The sequence below is a fragment of the Pinus tabuliformis genome, chromosome 7 (assembly GCF_031772625.1).
Source record: "Pinus tabuliformis cultivar Carrire ecotype Pingquan chromosome 7, CPIR1, whole genome shotgun sequence".
NCBI lineage: Eukaryota > Viridiplantae > Streptophyta > Pinopsida > Pinales > Pinaceae > Pinus > Pinus tabuliformis.
This window is the reverse complement of record NC_142293.1, coordinates 777,772,580-777,795,298: the sequence shown is the minus strand read 5'-3', so window position 1 is coordinate 777,795,298 and position 22,719 is coordinate 777,772,580. Positions and strand designations below refer to the sequence as shown.

Here is a 22,719-nt window from a genome sequence, read left to right as displayed (position 1 = left end):
TGTGCCAGACTCCAAAGGACTTCTGAGAGGTAGAGCGAGTTACACAGTAGAAGCAACAGGCAATGCAAATTCCGGGGCGAGTGCGTGTAGCAGAGAGAAGGTTGAGTTGCTGGAAAGAGAAGGAGATTTCTGGTATATAGTTCTCCAGTTTATTTGAGTATCACATATTTTTGCAGCTTTCTAGAGATTGTCACAGCCAAAAGAGGTCATGTCAGTTAGCTCAAACGCAGATATGGGCAACAGATCGACTTCCAGTTGTCGCAGACAGGTGTCGAAGGAAGTGCAATTTGTCTAGTGCGAGTTGCAAAGCGAAGAAGGGTCCCATCTAGGGACAGGACTCAAAAGGAGATATAGAGGAACTAGTTCCAAGAGGAGGAGGAGTATGAGACTCTAGTGTGCCAAGTCAAGCAAGGATCTGAGGGAGGAGCAACAAGGAGGTCTAGATCTAGCCAAGGAGGGCTTGATTAGTAGATCAGATTCAGTTGTTGTGTGTTCCCAATTGGATTACTACCTATATTATGAGAGCACAAGAGATAAAGTGGGAGGAGGAACAGTCATCATACGGAGGTACACAAGTTCAATGTTAACAAGGCGCAGTGAGATACTTGAGAGACAATGCAAAGCCAGGGAGGTGCTATCAGATTCTCGAGAGATAATTGCAAAGCCAAAACCAAGCGCAATCAGTTACTTGAGACACAGTTGCAGAGCTAGTTGGGGGTAGTCAGACACTCGTGAGATAGTTGCAAAGCTAGTTGTAGTTACACAGAAAGTGTGAATTGTCCAGATGCAATTAGTAGGCGCAGTTCCAGCGAAAGATATTTCCTAGTTATTTTTGGTGGGAGATCAAAACTCAGAGGGAGTCTAGCTTCAAAGGGAGCTTGATCTTCAGGTTTTGAGTTAATCAATACACATAGTTGCAGTGGTTGCAACAGCACAGTGGCAGTTTAGTAGCAACAGTGCAAAGGCATCAACAGTATGAGATCAGAGTATGCGCATCAGCATGGTAAACAGTGTTGATTTTGGAGTAGCATCGGATGTGCTCTAGCTCCGAAATTTTGTGTAGGGCTAAGTAGCAGGAAACGCTGGGCAGGGGTCCGTTTCCGTACGGAAACGAAACGGAAACGGGTTTCCCCGTACCGTACGGCGTGGAAACGAGTTTCCGTCCGTACGGGCGCGTTTCCCGAGATGGAAACGCGCCCGTACGGACGGAAACTCGTTTCCACGCCGTACGGGCCCCGTTTCCTGTAAAAAAGCACTTGTTTTTAAAAAAAAAAAAATTTCCTAATTAGTTTAGGGTTTAGCTTAGGGTTTCTAATCACTTCTAGAAAGCGTTTCTAAAGTTATAAAAGAGCTGTGCCTCTCATTCTCTCATCACACTATTCAGCAGTCTTGCACATATATATATTAATAATTTTTAAATGTTTTTAATATATATATATATATATATATATATATATATTATTATATATATTCGCGTTTCCCCGTTTCCAAAATTCGGGGAGGTCGCGTTTCGTTTCGCTTCCGCGTTTCGTGTCGCTTCCCCGTTTCCCCGTTTCGTGCAACTTAGGTGTAGGGGCTAGAACACATGAGATCTCCAAGACCCAGAAATCATTTGGAGAAATTCCACCCAGATGAGGAGTTATTAAAATAATTAATATTTTTAATGAGTTCCTAAGACTAAACTTAGGAAAATAAAAATATTAATGGGTATTAATAAAAATGTGGGTGAGAAACTTCTAAGTGATGAGGATCAAGTCTGTTTTAATCTTAGCCATCGATTAGGGACTTCATCTCGGTCGTTGATTCATCAACAGGAAAAGTATAAGAGGAGGCTTGAGGTTCAGTTGGAGATACACCAAGTGATCAGTCAATTCGATTTTTCTGGGGTGAGGTTTGCTGAAAAAGTCGAATAGGTGATCTGAGTTGCAGTAGAGGAGCACGAATTGTTGGGGTTAGAGGATCTTCTCTGAGACCCCGAATACTCATCAAAGAGAGGTAGAGATAAGCCAGAGGAGGCAGTGCAGACCAAGGGAGGCTGACGCTAGGCCAAGAGAGCCCATGCATTGCTTGACGCAGCGCCAACGTAGGGGAAGAGTTTCCCTCCTACAGAGGTCCACATTCAACCAAGGAGCAACAGGATCAGTCGAGAAGGCTGACGTCAGAGCTCCAAGAGGCAGAGGAGGCAGCACAGAGCTGACACAAAGTCTCAGAGTGCTCCACGCAAGCCCACGCAACTACTGCGAAGGGGCAACACAGTTGTAGCCAAAGATAATCAGTCCAGTTGCCGAATCGAAGGGCTTTTGCCAGGTGAAGTGAGGTAATCTCACTTAGGATTCTGCCAGTATATTTTGTCTCTGTAACTGGATAGTCGAGAGGGCATCCAAAGTTGTATTCAGAACTACTGCTTAATAATAGAAAACCCTTAGAGCTGCTGCACTAGTTTTTTCGCATTGGGTTTTTCCGGGGACGCTTGTCCAAAAATAACGGTGTCCCTTGTGTGTTTGTCTCATATCTATTTCAGTTTATGATTTGTATGTCAGTGTAGTCTGCAATAGTGTTTTTCATCAGTGTTTAAATAATTAAATAACTTGTTGAATGTAAAAACAAGTAGGAGATGATAAACCAATGATTGCAGTAGGATTTCTAGTGTAGATTCAGAAATTTTCACATGGTATCAAAGCATTGCAGACCATAGGACACTGAAGACATTACAAAGACGCTGTCCAGAGTGACAGCATTGTTTCAGAGGTAGAGGAGCAGCTGAAGGAGTGACGCAGAGGCTCACGCAATGCCTTTGTCAGCATTTCGAGCCTGTAGAGGGTGACGCAGTACCCGAGAGGAGCTCACGCAGTGACTGTGTCAGCTCTCTAGGACAGCACAGAGCCTGAGAGGCTCAAATCAGTCAATGGCAAGGGCTAGAGGAGCAATGCAGATTCGATCTAAGGAGCTAGTGGGATGTTGTTGTTGTTGGTATAGAATAGTACCTGTGGAGACAAAGCCACGATAGAGGGAGTCACTGCCTTGATAGATTTCTAGCCAAAGAAATCTAGATCTGGGTTGTTGAACAGTAGCAAAGGAGAATTGGAGAGGAGTGATTCGACATTTGGCAGGAGGATTTCCAGGACTCAGAGGGAGTCTAGAGGAGCTTGTTCCGTAGAGGATTTCTAGCACCGAAGAAATTCAGATCTGAGTCTTGCTGGAGTAGCAACAGGAGAAAGAGAAGAGATCCAGTCTTACATTTGCTTGAGCAAAGATAGCAGTCAATGGACTGAGGGATCAGGACAGATTGGATGGAGCATCCAATTTTGTCATCTGGAAGGCCAGGATCTTGGCAGTCCTAGAAAAGAATTGCATCAACGACTATGCCTTGAAGGTAGTTGTTGTTTCGGTCGATATTGATCCACTAAAGAAGTACGAGGAGGCCCAGGCGAAAGCTAAATGCATGATTCTAGACGGGGTCAAAGATCATGTGGTCCCACACATTAATGAGAAGGAAATAGCAAGGGAGATGTGGGAGGTGTTGTATTCACAGCTCACTCAGTGTCTTACTACTGGTCAGTGGTCCAGGATGCAGGATAGCAGGGAATTAAAGGCCATTTTCTGAGTCATGGAAGTCACCAGAACTTGATGGGACCCCCTCCATTGTAGAGTGTATAACTTACTACTCCTAAGTTATCATTCCATTATGGGAAATGACCTGGGCTCTGGACCTAAAAAAGTAGCGCAATTCCCGGGGACGTTGGCATGACATTGGTAAATTGGGTCTCTGGACGCTGGCAGGCAAACCTGTGAGAGCGACTTTGGGTTTCGGTCGTTGTCATGCCTATAGCACGAGAGTGACTGAAGCTTAAGATGTCCAGAACATCAGTGGGACCCAGGGACAGGATGTCTGAGTGGCTGACATGTCTCCTAAGGGTTTTGTTGTTGATGTGGATAGGTTGGTTGATGTGTTCCGTCGATTCCACTTCCTTAAGGTCACATAGGAGGTCAAATCCAATCATAGTAGCCTCTCGTCGCATGTTTACCCCAGTTGGTTGGTTACTTGGGTAGATGTGTGAGGAGGGTGTTACATCTATAGCATTCCATCCACAGACAGATGGGAAAATAAAAGTAGCAAATGAGACTTTGGTGTAGCTTTTAAGGGGTTACAATCATAAGCATTTAAAGACTTGGGATGAAAATTTGTATATATATACAACATTCATATAACAGAGCAATCCACACTTCTACTAGTAAGTCACCAATTGAAACTTGTTTTGGATATTTGCCACCTTCACCTTTGATATTGCATATGGACAAGGAGGGGCGAGGGAGGATCTTATAGGGGATGCCTTAAGGGCAAAAAAATTGTTGAGAAGATCAAGCAAATCCATACACAAGTACAAGAGACGTTGCAGAAGTCACAGGGAAAATATAAGGCTAAGCATGATCAGCATAGAACAAAGAAGTCCTTCAAGGTGGGAGACAAAGTATGGTTGCAGTTGAACAAGGATAGGTTACATGGTCCTCGTAAGAAATTCAAGGCTCTATGATATGGTCCCTTTAAGATACTAGAGAAGGCAAGAGATAATGCCTATAGACTCAATCTACCCCCATACATGCACATTTCCTCAATGGTGAATATAGAGAATCTGAAACTCTGTGAGCCTTCTATGCTAGATCAGGAAGAGGAACAAGTCCTAACTTCTGTAGAGGATTTGGCAACAGATGTTGAGGGAGAGTTGGCAGAAGATACAATTTTGTAGAAGAGGTCCAAAACTACAAGAGAGGGGCAACATGACCTTTGGCAGATTGGTTTGAAAGGACAACTTCCAAGCAAAGTTAAATGGTACACCTGAAATGGGGAGGTATAATCTAGATTAGATCATTATATTATTTTTCATCCATCTTGATGCTTTCATAGTGGAAAAAGTGGAGGAATCAGCTCATAGGACCACTTTGACTAGCGGGTCCCAATTTGGCGAATTGGGGTTAGAAACCTTCCAAAAGTACTTTGAGGCATCAAACGAGATTTTTAGGGGGTTAAATTTTGTTGCATAAACTCAGCACCTCTTAGCACTATTTGACATGCAAATACCTTTCTAGCGGCTCAAGAATCGCCACAATCGGAGTTTGTATGCAAAAATTTATGCCACCCAAAATTTGACCTTGTTTTGACCACCATGATTCGACAGGATGTTGACCTTCATGTTTTTACCACCATGATTCGACAGGATGTTGACCTTCATGTTTTTACCACCATGATCCAATGAGATGCCACACCAAATCCCCATTATTCATAGAAAAGGGGCTAGCCATGTGATCATGATGAAGAAGACTCTATAAGGGTCGATATTGTAACTATAGTTAAAAGATGGAATCCCCAAACTGAACCTCCAATAGGCTATTGGGTTGTGTTATAATCTGGCCACTAGGAGGAAAAGGGGTTCCATTATATTCGAGTGCATTTTGTTCCAAATATGAGCAGAGTAGCCAAGAGTGGATAGGAAGAGAGCAAATAAAGAGGATTTGTGCCTGTAGCAACCCACAGGCCACAAGTCTCACTTCTTTGTAGTTGCATCCATTTTCCATTCTAAGAAACAAACTATAGTAGCTTCAACTTCCAGTTGGGTTTCTCTCAAAAGGTTTTCCCACATTATATCTTGAGTCAATCGTGGTTTTGTGAGTTTTATTTCGTTGTTCTCTATTTTCTGCATAATTGTAATTTGCATGCACATGCAATAAACAGTAATTAGCATATCTAGAAAAGTGAGGAGAAATAAACCCTCATAGTTTAGATTTTGAATTGTCTAATATATTTTGATAGATCTATCTTGACGAACTGCCTAGTGGAGTATCCTGTAATGTCCCTTTCTGACTCTTAGAAGCAAAAAGAGATCGAGTCTTTAGCCTAATTTAGATCCCATACACTATTGACAAGAAGAATAAGGGGTCATCATAATAAAATAGAAGAACAATTAAATAGAAGGGGTAGAAAGTCACTTTCGGGGAAATTAAGTTACCCATGGTAGACAGAGAGGAGATTGAAGGGACACCCAAGGAGAATTATTGAGAAAGTGTCAAGGAGTTGTCAGAGTTGCCAAGTAAAAAGGGAAAACCCTAATTATTACCAACTTCAGTATTCAGAGACATACCCTAGCTATAGATCATTAGCTTCGGGGTTGGAAGACATTGCCTAGTCAAATATCTTATTGGCAATGGTTTCGGTGGCTGCAAGCCCCCCTAGCAAAATTATTTGGTGGACACAATGCATCTACAGGATCAAAATTGGCAGTTGGTTGGAAACAACATCAGGAAGATCAAATTCTTAAGGGGTCAAGTGGATCATCTAGCAAGGAAAGTTGATCCCCTATTTTTTAATGTCGAGTTGATGATATTTTCAAGGGATCATAGTCATTGAATTAAAAAGGGGAAAAATTGTTGATTAAAGAAGCCAAGTTTAACTCAATCCTATAGCCAAGTTCATCAAACACAATTTATCCTTGAAGGCCGAGAGAAGGTTCCTAAATCCTATTATGCTGAGCCAATACCGAGATCGAACGCATCCATAAGCAGAAGGGTTGCAATTCTTCCCTAGTCAAACTGACATAATGTCGCTCCCATAATAATACAAGGGTCGAGTACCTCAGTCTATCATATTGAATTCTTTTATGTGGGCCCAACCCAATCACCGGTGTCGATGGAGATTCTCAAAGCATGGAGACAGTATGCTAAAGTATATCATTGATCATCCCTCTGGCCGCATACCACTGTAGATTGGGTAAATGCTAGCTAAATACTACTAGTCGAATTGTATTGAAGCCTATGAGGTGGCCGATTTGTAGTTAACTCAGAGTTGTCATATTATTATTTGTTAAATCATTCCATTGTTGACCACAAAGGTTGGGCATATCAATTGACAAAGCCAAGTTCATCAGATTTGTAAGCCAAGTGAATGGGGCTAAGGTAAATGAGGCCGAGAATGGAATCCCTAAGGCCAAATCTCCAAAACTAGTGTAAAAATCCAAATCCTTTAATTACCAGAGGATCGAATTAAATTAAAATTGAATCTACGACAAATCCTTTGAAGTATTTCCACTACGGTTGTAAGTCTGAAGATTGTCCTACCATGAAATCCTTTTTGCCTAACCATCCTCTCTTTTTCATATATATTTATCACTTAAATAAAGCCATATCTACCAGGTTTTGATGAAGGTATGCAATAGTATGTTTTCTTGTTCATATTTAACTGTATACCCTATTGTTTTATTAAAGTTGCAATTGGCTACCGAATCAGCTTGTTTCCGCAGCTAATCCAGGTTTCCGTAGTTGTCTTCATTGTTCACAAGGTTCCAGAGTTCCAGGTCAGCAGCGAAAGGTGTGGATGGATAGAGGATGACTCCCTCATGGATACCTTCCTATCCACTTGAAACTGTTTGCTAAAAGAAGCACAGGAGATCACGGTCAAACTCCAAGTCAACTGTCAGATTAACGTAGAATAGAACCTGAGATCAATTGAAACCTTATCGTTTTGCTTTCGGAATAGAAAAACAACGGTTTAGCGATATAAGTTTAGATAGGTTAGAGATATTAGGCTTGAAATCTTCATACAGTTATGCCAAGAGACCTGCTATAAAGCTAATGGTCGCACTATTATTTGGGTGCACGCCGAATGATATGTTTATGAACAGTTTGTGAATTTCGTGTGAATAGAATTGGTTTTTGTGTGCAAGCGTTGTGTTGATTTGAAGCTCTGAACTGCTATGTGGAGGGCCCCTACAAACAGTGGCAAGTTTTAATCAAATACAATCTGATTTCCTTTAATTCTTCAATTGCTCTGTTTTGTGTGACAATGTTGCATAATGATCTCGTCAACAAATTGTTATCTGCATAAGAACTTTAATTTGCTTTATACCTAGCTTAGACTGTTATCTAATTTGCTTTATACCTGGTACTGCATAGTTCTTTCCTTTTCTTATTATCCAGCATAATTGAAGTGTGTTCAATTCACAATATAGATGTTGCTTGGGTTACTTTCTTTGAGCAGAAATTGAACAAGCAAGAAGACCTCTCCTAAAACAATTGAGTTCAACAGTATTCCTTCCTAGCTGATAGAATAGGTTTCTTTTTGAACTTAGAGAATTAGGAGTTGCAACATAGAGATTTAAGATCAAAAATCCCAAACAATCTAACATAAGTAAAATCACTCTCACATCATCTACAAACTAATTAGATAGAGATTAATTCCTAGGAAACTTAATCAACATCCCTAAGAATTACGACACTAATACAATTGACAAACACCGCCCCCATCTTAAGTTTAGATCTTAACAAATACATAATGACCTAATGAATAACTTCTAAGCACATATTGTGCACTTGTACTTCATCAGTCTACGCACCTTGGTTGACAATTTATGATTGCCAATTCAAGGACATCGAATTGACCAAACAACGGTCAGTCTCAAAAATTTTGTAAAAGCCCCTCCAAAGATTTCCATTAAATAAATTAGTGTTTGGCTTGCAATATTTTAATTTTTGGTTTATTCACTTGTTCATTTTGTCGGTGTTTCCATTTATAAAATTGTGTGGATCTATGAAACATGATAAAAGTTGAAAAAACTTTGAAAATCTTGTGAATTAAAAAAAAAAAGTTTCATTACATATCCATCACAATTTACTAGATCAATTGCAAACATCGTGTTGGCAAAAATATCGCCGAGGGTCTGGATAGATAAGATAAATCTATTAATTTCTGACTAATGACCACAAAAGTAGGTCAATGCGCCTCAAGAATACCACCAATAAGACTATAATGTGGAATGCAAGCTCATCTCCTAGAAATTGCCAAAAAAAATAAAAAAGACAAAAACAAAAACAAAAAAATTAAATTAAATTAAAAAATTTTAATTTTAAATTTAAAAAAAAAAAAAAAAAGTAAAGGTTAAAAGAAAAAAATTTTAAAAATTAAAAATTTAAAAATAAATTTAAAAATATATATATATATATATATATATATATATACATTAGTACAGCCTCAGAACACATGCATAGAACTATGGAAAAGGTACAATAACACAAAATATCGAGTGAGGTTGTCCAAGACTAGAAAAGTTGATAACTCAAAAGCTAGTGTAGTGAGAGAGTGAGAGAGAGAGGAGATTTGACGATGAAGCCAATGTTGTCAAGGGTGAGGGGGGCGAGTTAGGAACTAGATCATTGTCAAAGTCCTACAAAACCATTAGAGGGTTCGGCTATATGATCCTAGGGAGGATGTACGAACGAGGTATACTCCTAGCATCGAAGATTGAAAGAGAGAAACTCTGAAGGGATCCCTGGCTGCTCATCTGGAACTAGGAGGCAATCTGATGGGTGGGAGGCAATACCAAAAAATATCACAGAAAGAAAATATTGGTAACATCAGGAAAAATCACAAAATATCGAAAAAATTAGAAAAATATTCAAAAAAACAAAAAAAAGGGAGTTTATGCGCCATTGTCCACCGACAAAGGCGCATATTCAAAAAAAACAAAAAAAAACGAGTTTATGCGCCTTTGTGTTTGATTTGGGGTAGCATCAAATGTGCTCTAGCCACAAAAATTGGTGGAAAGGCTAAAGCACATGAGATCTCCAATTCCCAGAAATGGTTTCGACAGATTCTAAACAGTGTGGGAGATATTAAAATAATTAATATTTTTTAATGGAGTAAAATATTAATGTGAATTAATACAAAACTGTGTTAAAAGGGTCCAAAAGTCATGGATCAAGCCAGAGTTAATCTTAGTTGTTGATTAGGGACTTAATCTCGGCCGTTGAATTGTTAACGAGAAAAGTATAAGAGGAGGCTTGAGGGGCACTTGGAGAACACACCAAGTCGATCAAGAATTCGATTTTCTGGGGCAAGGCTTGCTGATGAAATCAAAGGAGTGATCAGAGTTGCAGCTGAGGGGCAGTGAATACAGATGCAGAGAGGCAGAGAGGGTACCGAGAGCATCAACGCAAAAGCCAGGAAAGAGGGATGCAAAGCAGGCTAAAGGCCACGCAAAGCCAGCTAGAGGCCACGCAGAGGTAGCCAAGAGTTGTGCGGTGCCTGAGGAGAGCCAGAGTGGGTGACGCAGAGGCTCCAGAGGCTGACATAGAGCCTCCAGAGGCTGACGCTGTGCCAAAGAGGCTGATGCAATCCCTAGAGGCAGATGCTGGGAGAATTCGTGGGGCAGATTGGAGCTGAGAGCTGTGGGATTGTTCATCTAGGGCTTTTAGCCAGAATATCTGTCTTTGACAGAGAGGTACTACTGCCAAGATCATTCTTTGTTGGGTAGCCGGTTTGGCACCCAAATTGTATTATGAAACTGCTTAATAATAAAACCCTTAGATAGATGCATCGGGTTTCCCACATTGGGTTTTTCCGGGGACATTGGTCCAAAAATAACAGTGTCATTTATGTGCTTGTTTTTTCCTTCAGCTGATGATCTGTAATGTGTTGAGCATGTACTTGTATTTATTTTCAGTATTTACATGGTAAAAAACTTGTTAATTAAACAGAACAAGTAGGCAGAAATAAATCAGAAATTACATGAAGGATTTCTAACAATTAGACTTAGAAATTCCAACATGGTATTAGAGCATGGTTGCAAATCGCAGGAGAACTGAGGGCATCAGTCGAGTAGAGCAATAACCACAGAAACAATTGTCCCGAGTGATAGAAGTTGTTCCTAGCAGAGAAGCAGCAAGGGAGGGGTGAGTTTGAGCCAGGAGGAGGATCAGCACAGTGGCAGAAGGGAGCAGACCTGACCTACGCAGTGCCCGGTCATCTTTCTCAGTGAGGAAGGATTGACGCCTATGGCCAGGAAGTGCGGATTTTGTTAATGCTAGGATTGTGCAGAGCCTAGAAGCTCTAACCTTCAATTTGCTGAGGCATAAGAGGTTGTGGGTAAGTTGTAGAGTGAAGTTGGTGGGGTATTGTGGTCAGAATAGTATCTAACAGGGCAAGACCAAGGAGGAGGGAGTTGCTATTGAGGATTTCTAGCCAAGAAAAAGGATCAGTGGTGCAGTTGCACTAACGATCGGAGTGAGGGCATCTCAACATTGGCAGAGGGGTTTCCAGGAGGGAAATTGAGGCTTAGAGGGAATCACACCGAGAACTTCCAGAAGGGAAGTAAAGGAGCAGTGAAATGGCAGTGAACGGGGTAAGAGACCAAGACAGACTGGACGGAGCCTCAAACTTCGTAGTCTAGAAGGCCAGAATCTTGTCCGTTCTAGACACAAATCATCTTAAGCACTTCGCCTTGAAGACGATAGCGATCCTAGTTGACCCGGTTGAGAACGACAAGTACGAGGAGGCAATGGCTAGGGCCAAGAGCATCAACCTTGACGGGGTCAAGGACCATGTAGTACCACATATTGCCAAAAAGGAAATGGCAAATGCGATGTGGGAGGCCCTGACGAAATTGTATCAGCATACTTCCGTGCAGGAGAAGATGCTACTAGAAAATCAGCAACGGTCATACCAGATGTAGAAGGGAGAACAAATCAACACCTTGCTCGATCGATTGAAGGAGATCCGAGATCAACTAAATTCCATAGGGACCACGTCGGATCAAGAATTGATGATGAGGACAGCCCTGAACGCAGTCTCAGAAGACTAGGAGGTGTTTTTCCAAAGCATACTGGGCAGGTTGACCCTTCCAGATTGGGAGGAACTATGAGTGGCTCTTCGCTAAGAAGAGATCAGAAGGCTGACCAAGGCGGGAAGCAGTGACAAGGGGGTCAGAATCAAGGAGGAAGAGGAGGATGTTGCCTAAGCATCTGAGGGAAAGCAGGAGAAACAGAAGAATGACCTTTCCAACGCCAAATGCTTCCACTGTGGGGAACTGAGTCACTATGCGAGCCAGTGTCCAAGGAAGAAGAGCAAGGGAGAGGCTTCTAAGACCAAGGTTGCGCTAGCAAGGGCGGAGAAGGAAGTGGAGACAGATCATGACTGTGCCATGAGTGCTCATGCACCTCGAGAGAAAAGTTGGGGAGACAGCGAGCTATAGTCAGATGGACTACAAGCGATGAGGGGCAGGATCCTCGAGGTAACCAGCCTCTTGGATTATACCTTGCTACAAGAGCCCCGAAGATGAGTACCAGTACTGGCGGATGTTTGTAGAGACGGATGCAGATGGAGCGACAGAGGGAGCTATAGTGCAAGAGTCCCAGGACAGCGTGATGCAGCAGTGTGAGGTGCATGGAGTTGTTGCAGCAATGCAGAGGTCAAAGAGGGAGCACTTGTCAACGACAGAAGGAGTTTCAGCATTGTGGGTGTCTCTAGCCTGACAGAGATGTCAGAGTTGGGAGATCAGTTACTTACTTCTCAGTAACTAAGTTGCAGTGTAGCAGTTAGCAGTGGCAGTGCTATAGGCAGCACGATGCAGCATGATGAGAGGGGCTTCCGTACGGATGCAGCAGTGGCAGTGCTATAGGCAGCACGATGCAACATGATGAGAGGGGCTTCCATACAGATGCAGCAGTGGCAGTGGCAGGGCCATGGGTAGCAGTACATGATGCAGCAATACAGAGAATGTTGGGCAGCAAGCCTCGCATCAGCACCAAGACCGATGCTGGATGATCAGGGTGATGCTTAGTGAAGAGTATTACTAGAGCACAGTCCTTGCTAAGAGGGAGTGTTGATTTGGGGTAGCATCGGATGTGCTCTAGCCACAAAAATTGGTGGAGAGGCTAAAGCACATGAGATCTCCAATACCCAGAAATGGTTTGGGCAGATTCTAAACAGTCTGGGAGATATTAAAATCATTAATATTTTAAATGGAGTCCCTAAGTCTAAACTTAGGGAAAATAAAATATTAATGTGAATTAATATAAAACTGTGTTACAAGGGTCCAAAAGTCATGGATCAAGCCATAGTTAATCTTAGCCGTTGATTAGGGACTTAATCTCAGCCGTTCAATTGTCAACGAGAAAAGTATAAGAGGAGGCTTGAGGGTCACTTGAAGAACACATCGAGTTGATCAAGAATTCAATTTTCTGGGGCAGGGCTTGCTGAGGAAATCGAAGGAGTGATCAAAGTTCCAACTGAGGGGCAATGAATATAGAAGCAGAGAGGCTGAGAGGATACCAGGAGCATCAGCACAGAATCTGGGAGAGAGGGAGACAGAGCAAGCTAGAGGCCACGCAGAGCCAACTAGAGGCCACACAGAGAAAGCCAGGAGCTGCGCAGTGCCTGAGGAGAGTGAGCGTGGGTGACGTAGAGGCTCCAGAGGCTAACGCAGAGCCTCCAGAGGGTGACACAGGGCCAGTGGGGCTGACGCAATCCCTAGAGGCAGATGTTGGGAGATTTCGTGGGGCAAATTGGAGCTAAGCGTTGTGGGATTGTTCATCCGAGTATTTTAGCCAAAATATCTATCTCTGATTGAGAGGTACTACTGCCGAGATCATTCTCTGTTGGGTGAGCCGGTTTGGCACCCAAAATGTATTCTGAAACTGCTTAATAATAAAACCCTCAGATAGCTGGACTGGTTTTCCAGCATTGGTTTTTTCCAAGGACATTGGTCCGAAAATAACGGTGTCACTTGTGTGCTTGTTTTTTCCTCCAGTTGATGATCTGTAATGTGTTGAGCATGTACTTGTATTTATTTTCAATATTTACATTGTAAAAAACTTGTTAATTAAACAAAACAAGTAGGCAGAAATAAATCATAAAGTATATGAAGGATTTCTAACAGTGAGACTTAGAAATTCCAAAGTCTTGCCAAAATATAGTGATATTTACAATATTATCATGATATTTTCAAGAATGAAAATATAAAACTGTTTACAGGCGATAATGTTGAGAAATCCAAAAATGTGGCAGTTAAATGATTTCTCTTATTATGACATTATCTTGTGATGTTTCTCATTATTACTATTTGTTATTTCGAATTATCTCTTCTTATCATCAAGACTAATGCCAAGCAACAAATAGAAGAGAACACAAGATGTAGGCACGCTGCAAGGGCAAAACCCCACTCTAGGGGAAAACCTCGTCAAAATTATTTCTTCAGTAGATTCAAGATGAGACAACCAAGACCCTTACAAAGTAGACTAAAGACTTCCTCCATCAGGTCATCCTAGTTTGATCTTCCTTTCACTTATCATCGTGTTAACACCAAACTGTGTTTGCACCTTATCCCTATAATGGCACTGAGACCTTATCACTGTAAGAGAACCGAACTAATGTCATTGTGATGTCATCGAACTGAAGTCATTGTGATAGCTCCGCACTGAGGTCACTGTAATAGCATCGAACTGAAATGGCATCCAAACTATGAGACTAAAATGGCACTGAATCACTGTGACATTCCACCGAAATTATGGTTATCGTGGAAGCACCGAACTATGGTAACACCGAAATTGTAGTAGCACCGAACTGTGGGAGCATAGCACCGAACTGTGGTTACTGTGGAAACACCGAAATCATCTGAGCTCTTCCATGTAATGCCATTGAAACATTTAACTCTAAAATGCCTTGTCCGAACTTATTTCAGAGAGATCTGAGCTTATTCTTTTGTGTGATAGTACCGAAAACATTTCACTGTAATCCGCAATAGTCTCTGAGATCTGTTGATTTGGGGTAGCATCGGATGTGCTCTAGCCATGAAAATTGGTGGAGAGGCTAAAGCACATGAGATCTCCAAGACCCATAAATGGTTTGGGGAAATTCCACCCGGTTAGAGAGATATTAAAATAATTAATATTTTTAATGGAGTTCCTAAGTCTAAACTTAGGAAAATTAAAATATTAATGGGTATTAATATAAAACTAGGTGAGAATGTTCTAAATGACATGGATCAAGCCAAATCTAATCTTAGTCGTTGATTAGAGATTTAATCTCGGTCGTTGAAGACTCAACAAAAAAAGTATAAGAGGAGGCTTGAGGGTCAGTTGGAGATACACCAAGAGAGATCAAGAATTTGATTTTCTGGGGCGGGGTTTGCAGAGGAAATCGAGCAAGTGATCAATTGCAGTGAGGGGCAATTCGGCAGGAGGCCGAAGAATACATAGCAGAGAGGCAGCGCAGTGCCGAGAGAGACAATGCAGGCTCTAGAAGGGCTGATGCAGAGGTCGTAGGAGCTGACGCAGAGGACACAGAGGGCCGTAGAGGTTGACACAGAAGTCGTAGAGGGCTTCAGAGGCAGCACTGGGGAGATTCTGTTGAGCAAACTGGAAACAGATCAGCAGATCCTGAGATGGGATAGGGTGACGTAGCTCCTGGAGGAGTGGCGCGGTTCCTGAGCAGTGCTTGGAGCAGCTTTCGTTGTCTAACATAGGGAACAACCGGTGTCGTTGTGGGGTTTGATCATCCGGTTGCTGATTTTCCAGAATATCTATCTCTAGATAGAGATACTACTACTATTGAGGAAATTCTCTATTGGGTGAGCCATTTTTGGCACCCTAGTTGTATTCACGAAATCTGCTTAATAATACAAACCCTCAATATGTTGCACCGATTTTCCCGAATTGGGTTTTTCCGGTGACGATTGTCCAAAAATAACGGTGTCCCTTCTGTGTTTGTATGTTATTTTAGTTGATGATCTATAGATGAGTTGAGACTGCATTTGCATTTATTTTCAGTATTTATATGGTTAAATAACTTGTTAAGGAATAAACAAGTAGGTGAAATAAACCATATAATGCAGGAAGAATTTCTGACATGTTAGACTTAGAAATTTCGACAAGATCTACGAGTTCATCTCTCTGATTTTGGTCGTAGGTTGCACTCCTATTTATAGTAGTTTCCCTCTAGTAATGAGCCGACATAAGTCCTTGAAGAGACGTGTCTTGTAGGCCGTCTTGAAGATGAACTATTTTGATGCCGAGTTGAAGGAGACTTGATGGAGTCGTCTTTGACCGATCAACATGACTTTGACTCAGATAAACAATCCTAAAGCCTACAATGGAGGCTTGACCTATGAGAATTGACCCAAGCATGAAACCCATGCTTTAACAAGTCAATTTAATAATAATAAAAATTATTTTTGCTTTCTTTTGACAAATATAATACATTTTGACTTCAAGTACAATTATGAAGACCAAACCTAATTACATTCTTCAACAGGTAATAACATTTTGGGCGTAAAAATTGTGACATTGCAATAACATCGCAATATTATCATGATGTTTGCAACACCGGATACAAGTAGTCAAATGAGAATTTCAACCAGGAAATCAAGTTGTACTGAGTTGCCACAACAATAAGCCTGTTTGCGCAATAAGCATAAATTTGGGGTGCACAAGTAAAATGAGCTAAAATAGAAAATCATGATAAACAACCAGACCAAAGTTCTAGATTTATGCACTATTGATCATATCTCATTAATGGATGGGCATAGTCACTAGAAAGCAATTCCTCTAGGGCATAAATGGGAGGTCCATGAAAATGAGCACAGATTATAGCTGAAATAAAGTCATGAAGAAGCTTATAATGCAGTCTATGTTGATTCTTGAATCAATATAAGACCAAACACCAATAAATGCACCGAGGGAACAGGGTTGTTACGGAAGTCATCAACATGATATCATTCAGCAAAGCATTATTGGAATGCAATAACAAATTTTTGTTTCTTTCAATAGTTATTATGCCAATATTCAGCAGTTAAATCAAGTATAGTAAGCTCACTGTAACCCAATGTCAACCTGGTTGACTTGAATGCATTGGCCCCACCAAACCATTATTTGAGTCCCATGTGGTTATGGCTCAAAAAGTCCTTTTTCCATGACTCTTGGCCCAATCCTTTATATGGGCTGCTTTTCTTTCATTCCTCTACCATTTCTCAAATATCACATTGAAATGACCCAGACTGTAACCACACTTATGCGGAGATCCATTAATAATGGAGAAAGATATAGTTCATTTGGCAGGTCTGGAAAAATAATTGAGAACTTTTTCTATACATTTTACAAATTCCAGAAATAATTGTAATCTGAATAACCTAATGTACATCACCAGATACATAAGAGAAGTCATAATATTTTCAAGTAGCTCCAAATTTGTATAGATATAATCTGAGCCCATGTCTATAAACAACAATCACATTAGAGCAATGAACCTTAAGTTAAAAGAAGCAACATTTGTTATCCACATATTTTTGTCCATAAAATATAATCAGCATGGGTCAACATTTTTTGTAGAGTTTCTCTAGATAGATTGCAATAACAATAAGTCAGCAACAAACCTTATGTTCAGTACTGCTTATTCTCATGGTAAGCAGCACACGTTCAAGACTTCTGGAGACTTCATCAAGATTCTTCCCTTGAATAAGCAAAAGCTGACCTTCTGGCTCTGCAAGATATTCAAATCTGGCATTGGCTGCTTGAACAATAAATTGGAACATGCTTCAAGTGAAAAGATGGTAATCAATTAGGAAAAAAACGACAAAATTGGCATCCCAACTATAATGCAGCATAGCATTTTAATATCTCCATTTACTTTTCAGTTAATTATTGTAGTGGTTTTGCCAATTATAGATCTAAAAGCTAGTTTGACAAATTCTCCCCAAGAACAAAAGAACTAAAAACAATCAAGAGCAACCCAAGAAAGGATTTTTGCAATAGGCCAATTTAGCTAGGATTTGGATCACTAATCACTAGGAGCTTAAACTGACTGATTCCCTTTTGGAATCTCTTCCATTATCAATGTTAAACAGCTTCCCAGAATCTAAAAAAATGGTTCGAGTTCTTCTGTTTAACTGCAATTAACTTTCCTGATGCTGAGACGGTCACTTCTTCCAAACAAGAGTTGCCAAAGTGACAATCCTTTCTAAGCTGTGCAATCCAGGATGAGAGACTCAGTTTTTCGAGAACCTATGGAAGGAGGGAAGTTACATCCAGCGTATGTGACTGAATATCCAGGATTGTTCAGCATCCATGTAGCTGGCCAGCCTTGAGACTCAGGCATTTTGAAGCCCAAATCAACAGGAAGGATGAAATGAGAAGATCCAGAGACCACTAACAATGACCCTCCTATGATGCTGTTCAAACAGCTACAGTAATTAATCAATTCTGTAACACAGTATCTATCTATGAGAAAATCTGATAATCGTCCTGGGGCAAGAATAATCATCTTGGAGCACAGGCCCCTCTCTCCCCAGCTAAAATTCCTTTGCATTTCAGAATATTCACTGAAATGTGTTTTGACATTTTCCAAGGTTACAACAAAAAAGAGCACCGTCTCCTCAAAACAACCAGAAACATGGTTGGTTTGCAGGGAATAAACCTTAGCAGAGATTTACCAGTTGTATTTTTGTCGCAATTCTCGTAAAATTGCTTCTATGATGTCAATTTTTAAGTTTTTTCACCATCCTATTTTGGGAAGAAAATGTAGATGATTCTTGGCATAGCTTATCCTCAGTTGGGTGTCAATTCTCTGGGGTTTTCTTCAATTCAATTTAGCATAAATTTCACCAACATTTGTTACCCAGATTTTCAGAATTCTCTAGATCAGTGCAGGTCCTTGTCCAAAAAATGTCATTGTTTCTTTCTTTTGAAGGGTTTATCTTGCTTTTCACTGGCTTCACAGGGCATCAACTGCTAGTTATTCCATTCTAATCTTCCTAAATAGCTCACTGGTAAAACCCAACTGAGGAGGGAGAAACAGCAAAAGGCAACTTTTGTTCTACAGGTGAACAATCCAATATAGACTAGCCTTGCTCAAAGACCAATTAGAGGCCTTCAAACTACAGTTCGGTGAATTGATAGTAATTATGAAAGAACAAAAGGGTATCATCAATGAACAACAACAAAAAATCCTTGACCAATCTGCTCAGATCAGCAGACTGGAAATATCCCTTGCTAAACTCATTCTCTTCTCGTGCAAAGTGATTAACACTGAACAGCAATCTAAAAAGAGATAACTTCTCTTTGAGAAGAACTGGACTTTGGTTGCTAACAAACAAGACCAGAAGGATGTTGCCACTAAGAAAGAATCTGTAAGCAAGGCCTCTAGGGTCCAAGCTGTTAGAGGCTCTAATAACTCCAAACCACCCCATTTACTGGATGATTTCATTCAAGAAACATTGGATGAAGTAGGATAAAGACAGTTTAAAGCCCTTAACTTATGAATAAGGGGCTGACCAAACAAAGAGATGTGGTTAAAGCAGCTTAATTTCTTACGTGATTTGGGTTTGACAGATCTTTCTCCTGACAGAGTTGATTCAATCAAGATGACTTACTGGTTATTAATTTTTTCATCATATGTGAGATCAGCAGCCCCAGTTAGATACATCATCAAGCCACTGATATCAGGCATGAGATTTTCAGTTGAGATTTCAATAGGCAACAGTGTTGATTTTTGGAAAGCAAAGTTTTTGTTGTGTAAAGCGAAAAATGATTGAATAGTGTACTCTTCTAGAATATTTTGCCCTGATCTGTTCCCATTCTAAACTATGTAAATAACTCCTGTCCTGCTTCTGCTCGCAAGAAGCAATTCCTCATTGTAGTTGTTGCAACTCCTTTTCCCTGTAACTCCTGAGCTCCCTGCAGTTTTTTTCATTCTCAACTCCTGCTGTACCTCCCAAACTCCCTGCTCCCTATAACTCTCATTCTCATCCAATACAATAAATTCCATTTTGGTTCCATTCTGACCTGCATCTTTAACCCCTGTTATGCTCCAACCTATAACATGTGCTGGCTTCCTGGGGTAGCTCTTGTGATTCCTCCCTATAACTACCAAGCTCCCTACTGCCTACAACTCCCATTTTACTCTCAACTCATACCTCTCATGGGTCCTCTCAAAACCTGTGATTCATTCTCCATATAACTCTCACACTGCCTCCGATTCTGCGCCTCTTAGATACCTACAACCACTATTCTCGCATTTCTATTCTCTCCTTCCTGCATGTTACCTCCCAACTTGTACATGTTGAAAAGTGTAACTAGGTTCGGTCTTCATAATGACATGTGATTGTGACTTTTGTAAATGATATAATAAAATTATTTTTGTAAGCCTTGCTTCACAGGTTTCATGAGCAAGTGATTTTATTTTAGATGGCTCCCATTGAGAGCCTTAGGATTTGTCATAAGGTCAAAGAATTAATGTCATGTATGAAGAGCTCTTCTTGAGTGTATGTAAAATGTATATGAGTCAATCTAGTGTCTAGAAAGCCCTACAAAAGACAAGCACAGTCCTCTTGAATTGATGTCGGCCTGCAATATGAAGAAAATAACTTATGTCGCCTCACCAAAATGTCACACCTATTCAGATGATCAAGTCGGCTTAATATATGGTTGAATCACTATATAAAGGAGGCTAGGCTCCTCACATAAAGACAGAGAACAGACTTCGCATATCTCTGAATTTCGGAAGAGGGAAAAGAGACTCAGGTTACCTCTGTTTCAGTGATGGCTACAAGGATGCGTACTACAGTTCTGTAAGGGAATTCGGATCCCTCTTATCTAGAGATCACAGTAAGAGAAAATAAGAAGGAGAAACTACAGTTAGAATTTCGGTGGCCTCTCACTGTGATTTCAGAAGACAAGGACAGTGACCTAGAGCAGAAGACAAAGGGAAGGCACTAACACTATCTCAGTATTGAGGAGAGTCAACTGTTCATAAGAAGACTATGTTTCAGATCAAGTTCTGTTTTAGACAAAGAATCCTAGGTGCTGCCACAGGAAGAAGGATCCAGTGCTAACCTCACTCAAGTCACAGCCTCATGTGAAAATTCCTAGTCCAACAAAACCCTACTAGAGCAAAAATTGAATTTACTTCTCCTACTTGATTTTAATATACATTATCAAGTTATTCTCTGAATACTCAAGCAAATTACTTCTACAGTCTACACTACTTTAATATTTGATTACATGAAACAAAAAACTGAGCAAAGAACAAAATACATAGGACACAATTACTTTTGGACAAAAGTCCCCAGAAAAACCCAATGCGGGAAAACCGGTGCAGCAGATTTGAGGGTTTTTCTATTATTAAGCAATAATTCTGAACACAATGCTGGATGCCCTCCCAGCAATCCAGTGAGAGGGAAAATACAATGGTGGAAAACTGAGTGAGTTTTACCTCACTTCACCCGGCAAATTCCGGCTGATCCGGCAGCAAAACTAGCTAACCCCGGCTATCTCTGCGTTGGCCCTGCATAGGCCCTGCGTCAACATTTCAAGCTCTGCATCAGCCCTACGTTGTCTCTTCTACCCACTGCGTCAACCTTCCTGGCTGTTCCGATAGTTCCGGCTTTCTACATGAGGGTTGCTTCAGCTTCTACACTGGCCCTTCTAGCTCTGCATCAGGCCTACGTGGGCCCAGATTGACGCAGCATCAATCCTTCTGGTTGTTGTGCTGCCTCCACTAGCTTCTCTCCGCCTCTCTGTCAGTACTCCCGAACTATCCCTGCCCCCCTGCTGCAACTAAACACTCAATTCGAATTCTCAGCTTCCTAGCCCCAGAAATCGAACTCCAGATCAATTTGTTCCCTCCGTGTGTGTTTCTAAATGAACCCCAAGCTTCCTTCTTATACTTTTCTCGTTGAGACTTCAACAAATGAGATTAAGTCTCCAATCAACGACTAAGATTAAAACTTGACTTGATCCGCCTTCTAGATTATTCTCGCCCATATTTTGATTAATACCCATTAACATTTTAATTTTCCTAAGTTTAGACTTAGGAACCCCATTAAAAATATTAATTATTTTAATAAAATACAATTCGAGTGGAATTTCACCAAACAGTTCTGGGTTCTTTAGAACTCATGTGCCTTAGCCTATCTACCAATTTTCATGGCTATAGCACATTTGATGCTACCAAAAACTAACACTCCCTCTTAGCAAGGAACGTGCTCTAGCAATAATGTCCAACTACATGTTGCTCTGTTTCTAAAGCATCTCCTTTCCGCACTGTTGCTGCCACCAACACTGTGTTGTTGTTGCAATTGTACTGCTACCCATGACACTGCCACTACCACTGCTGCATCTGTACTACAGCTCCCTCTCAAATGTTCCATCTGCTATGCTGCTAGCATTGCCACTGCTAACACTGCATTCGTATTGCAACTCAGTTGCTCAGAGAAGCAATTGAAAAATAATCCAAAATTACTAAACTTAACTGTGTTTAGCATAATAGCATGAATGTTGGAATCTGACTACTTCTAGTCTCCGACCCTCTGAATCTTCTGCGTTGCTGCTAACTTCTGCATTGTGCCATCTGCACTGCTGCCAACCTTGCTCTGTGTTGATCAGTCCCTGGTCTCAGGCTACTGCATCTATATCTCCAAACAATCCACTGCATCATCTGACACTAAGTCCATCTCGCTATTGTTGAATCTCGGGCTCCCATAGCAAGGAATTGACCCAAGAGGTGGACTCCTCAAGGATCCTACCCACTTGTAGTCCTCTCGACTACAATTCAATGTCGCCTCATTTCCCTCCTGGAGATGTGTGGGCACTCATGGCAAACTCATCTTTGTCAATTTTTGTTGCAGCAGCCTTAGGATCATGCGTTTCATCCTTATCCTTTTGCTACAAAGGACACTGGGATGCAAAGTGGCCCATCTCGCCATATCTGAAACATTTCACCTTCGGAATGTCCTTCTTCCGCTACTACTTCTGTTGTCCCTTTGATGCTAGAGTTGCATTCTCCCCCTCCTTGGTCTTCGAGCCACTCCCACTCCCTTAATTCTTCATGTTGAAGAGTTGCCCACATCTCCCATGAAGGTAGTCTTTCCCTTCCCAATATACTTTGGACGAAGACTTGCCATTTAT

General features: G+C 41.1%; 1 protein-coding gene across 2 annotated transcripts in view; it reads right to left on the bottom strand.

Moving 5' to 3' along the window:
* The window catches only part of ALA2 (aminophospholipid ATPase 2), a 426,245-nt gene that overhangs the window by 118,199 nt on the left and 285,327 nt on the right, over positions 1 to 22,719 (bottom strand). For both annotated transcript variants that reach the window (XR_016266798.1, XM_089458821.1), the window contains exon 17: positions 17,190 to 17,296. Coding sequence is in view for 1 of the 2 variants with exons in the window: in XM_089458821.1 (XP_089314947.1) it covers positions 17,190 to 17,296 (107 nt within the window). In the remaining variant the exon portion in view is untranslated. The remainder of the gene's footprint in view (positions 1 to 17,189; positions 17,297 to 22,719) is intronic.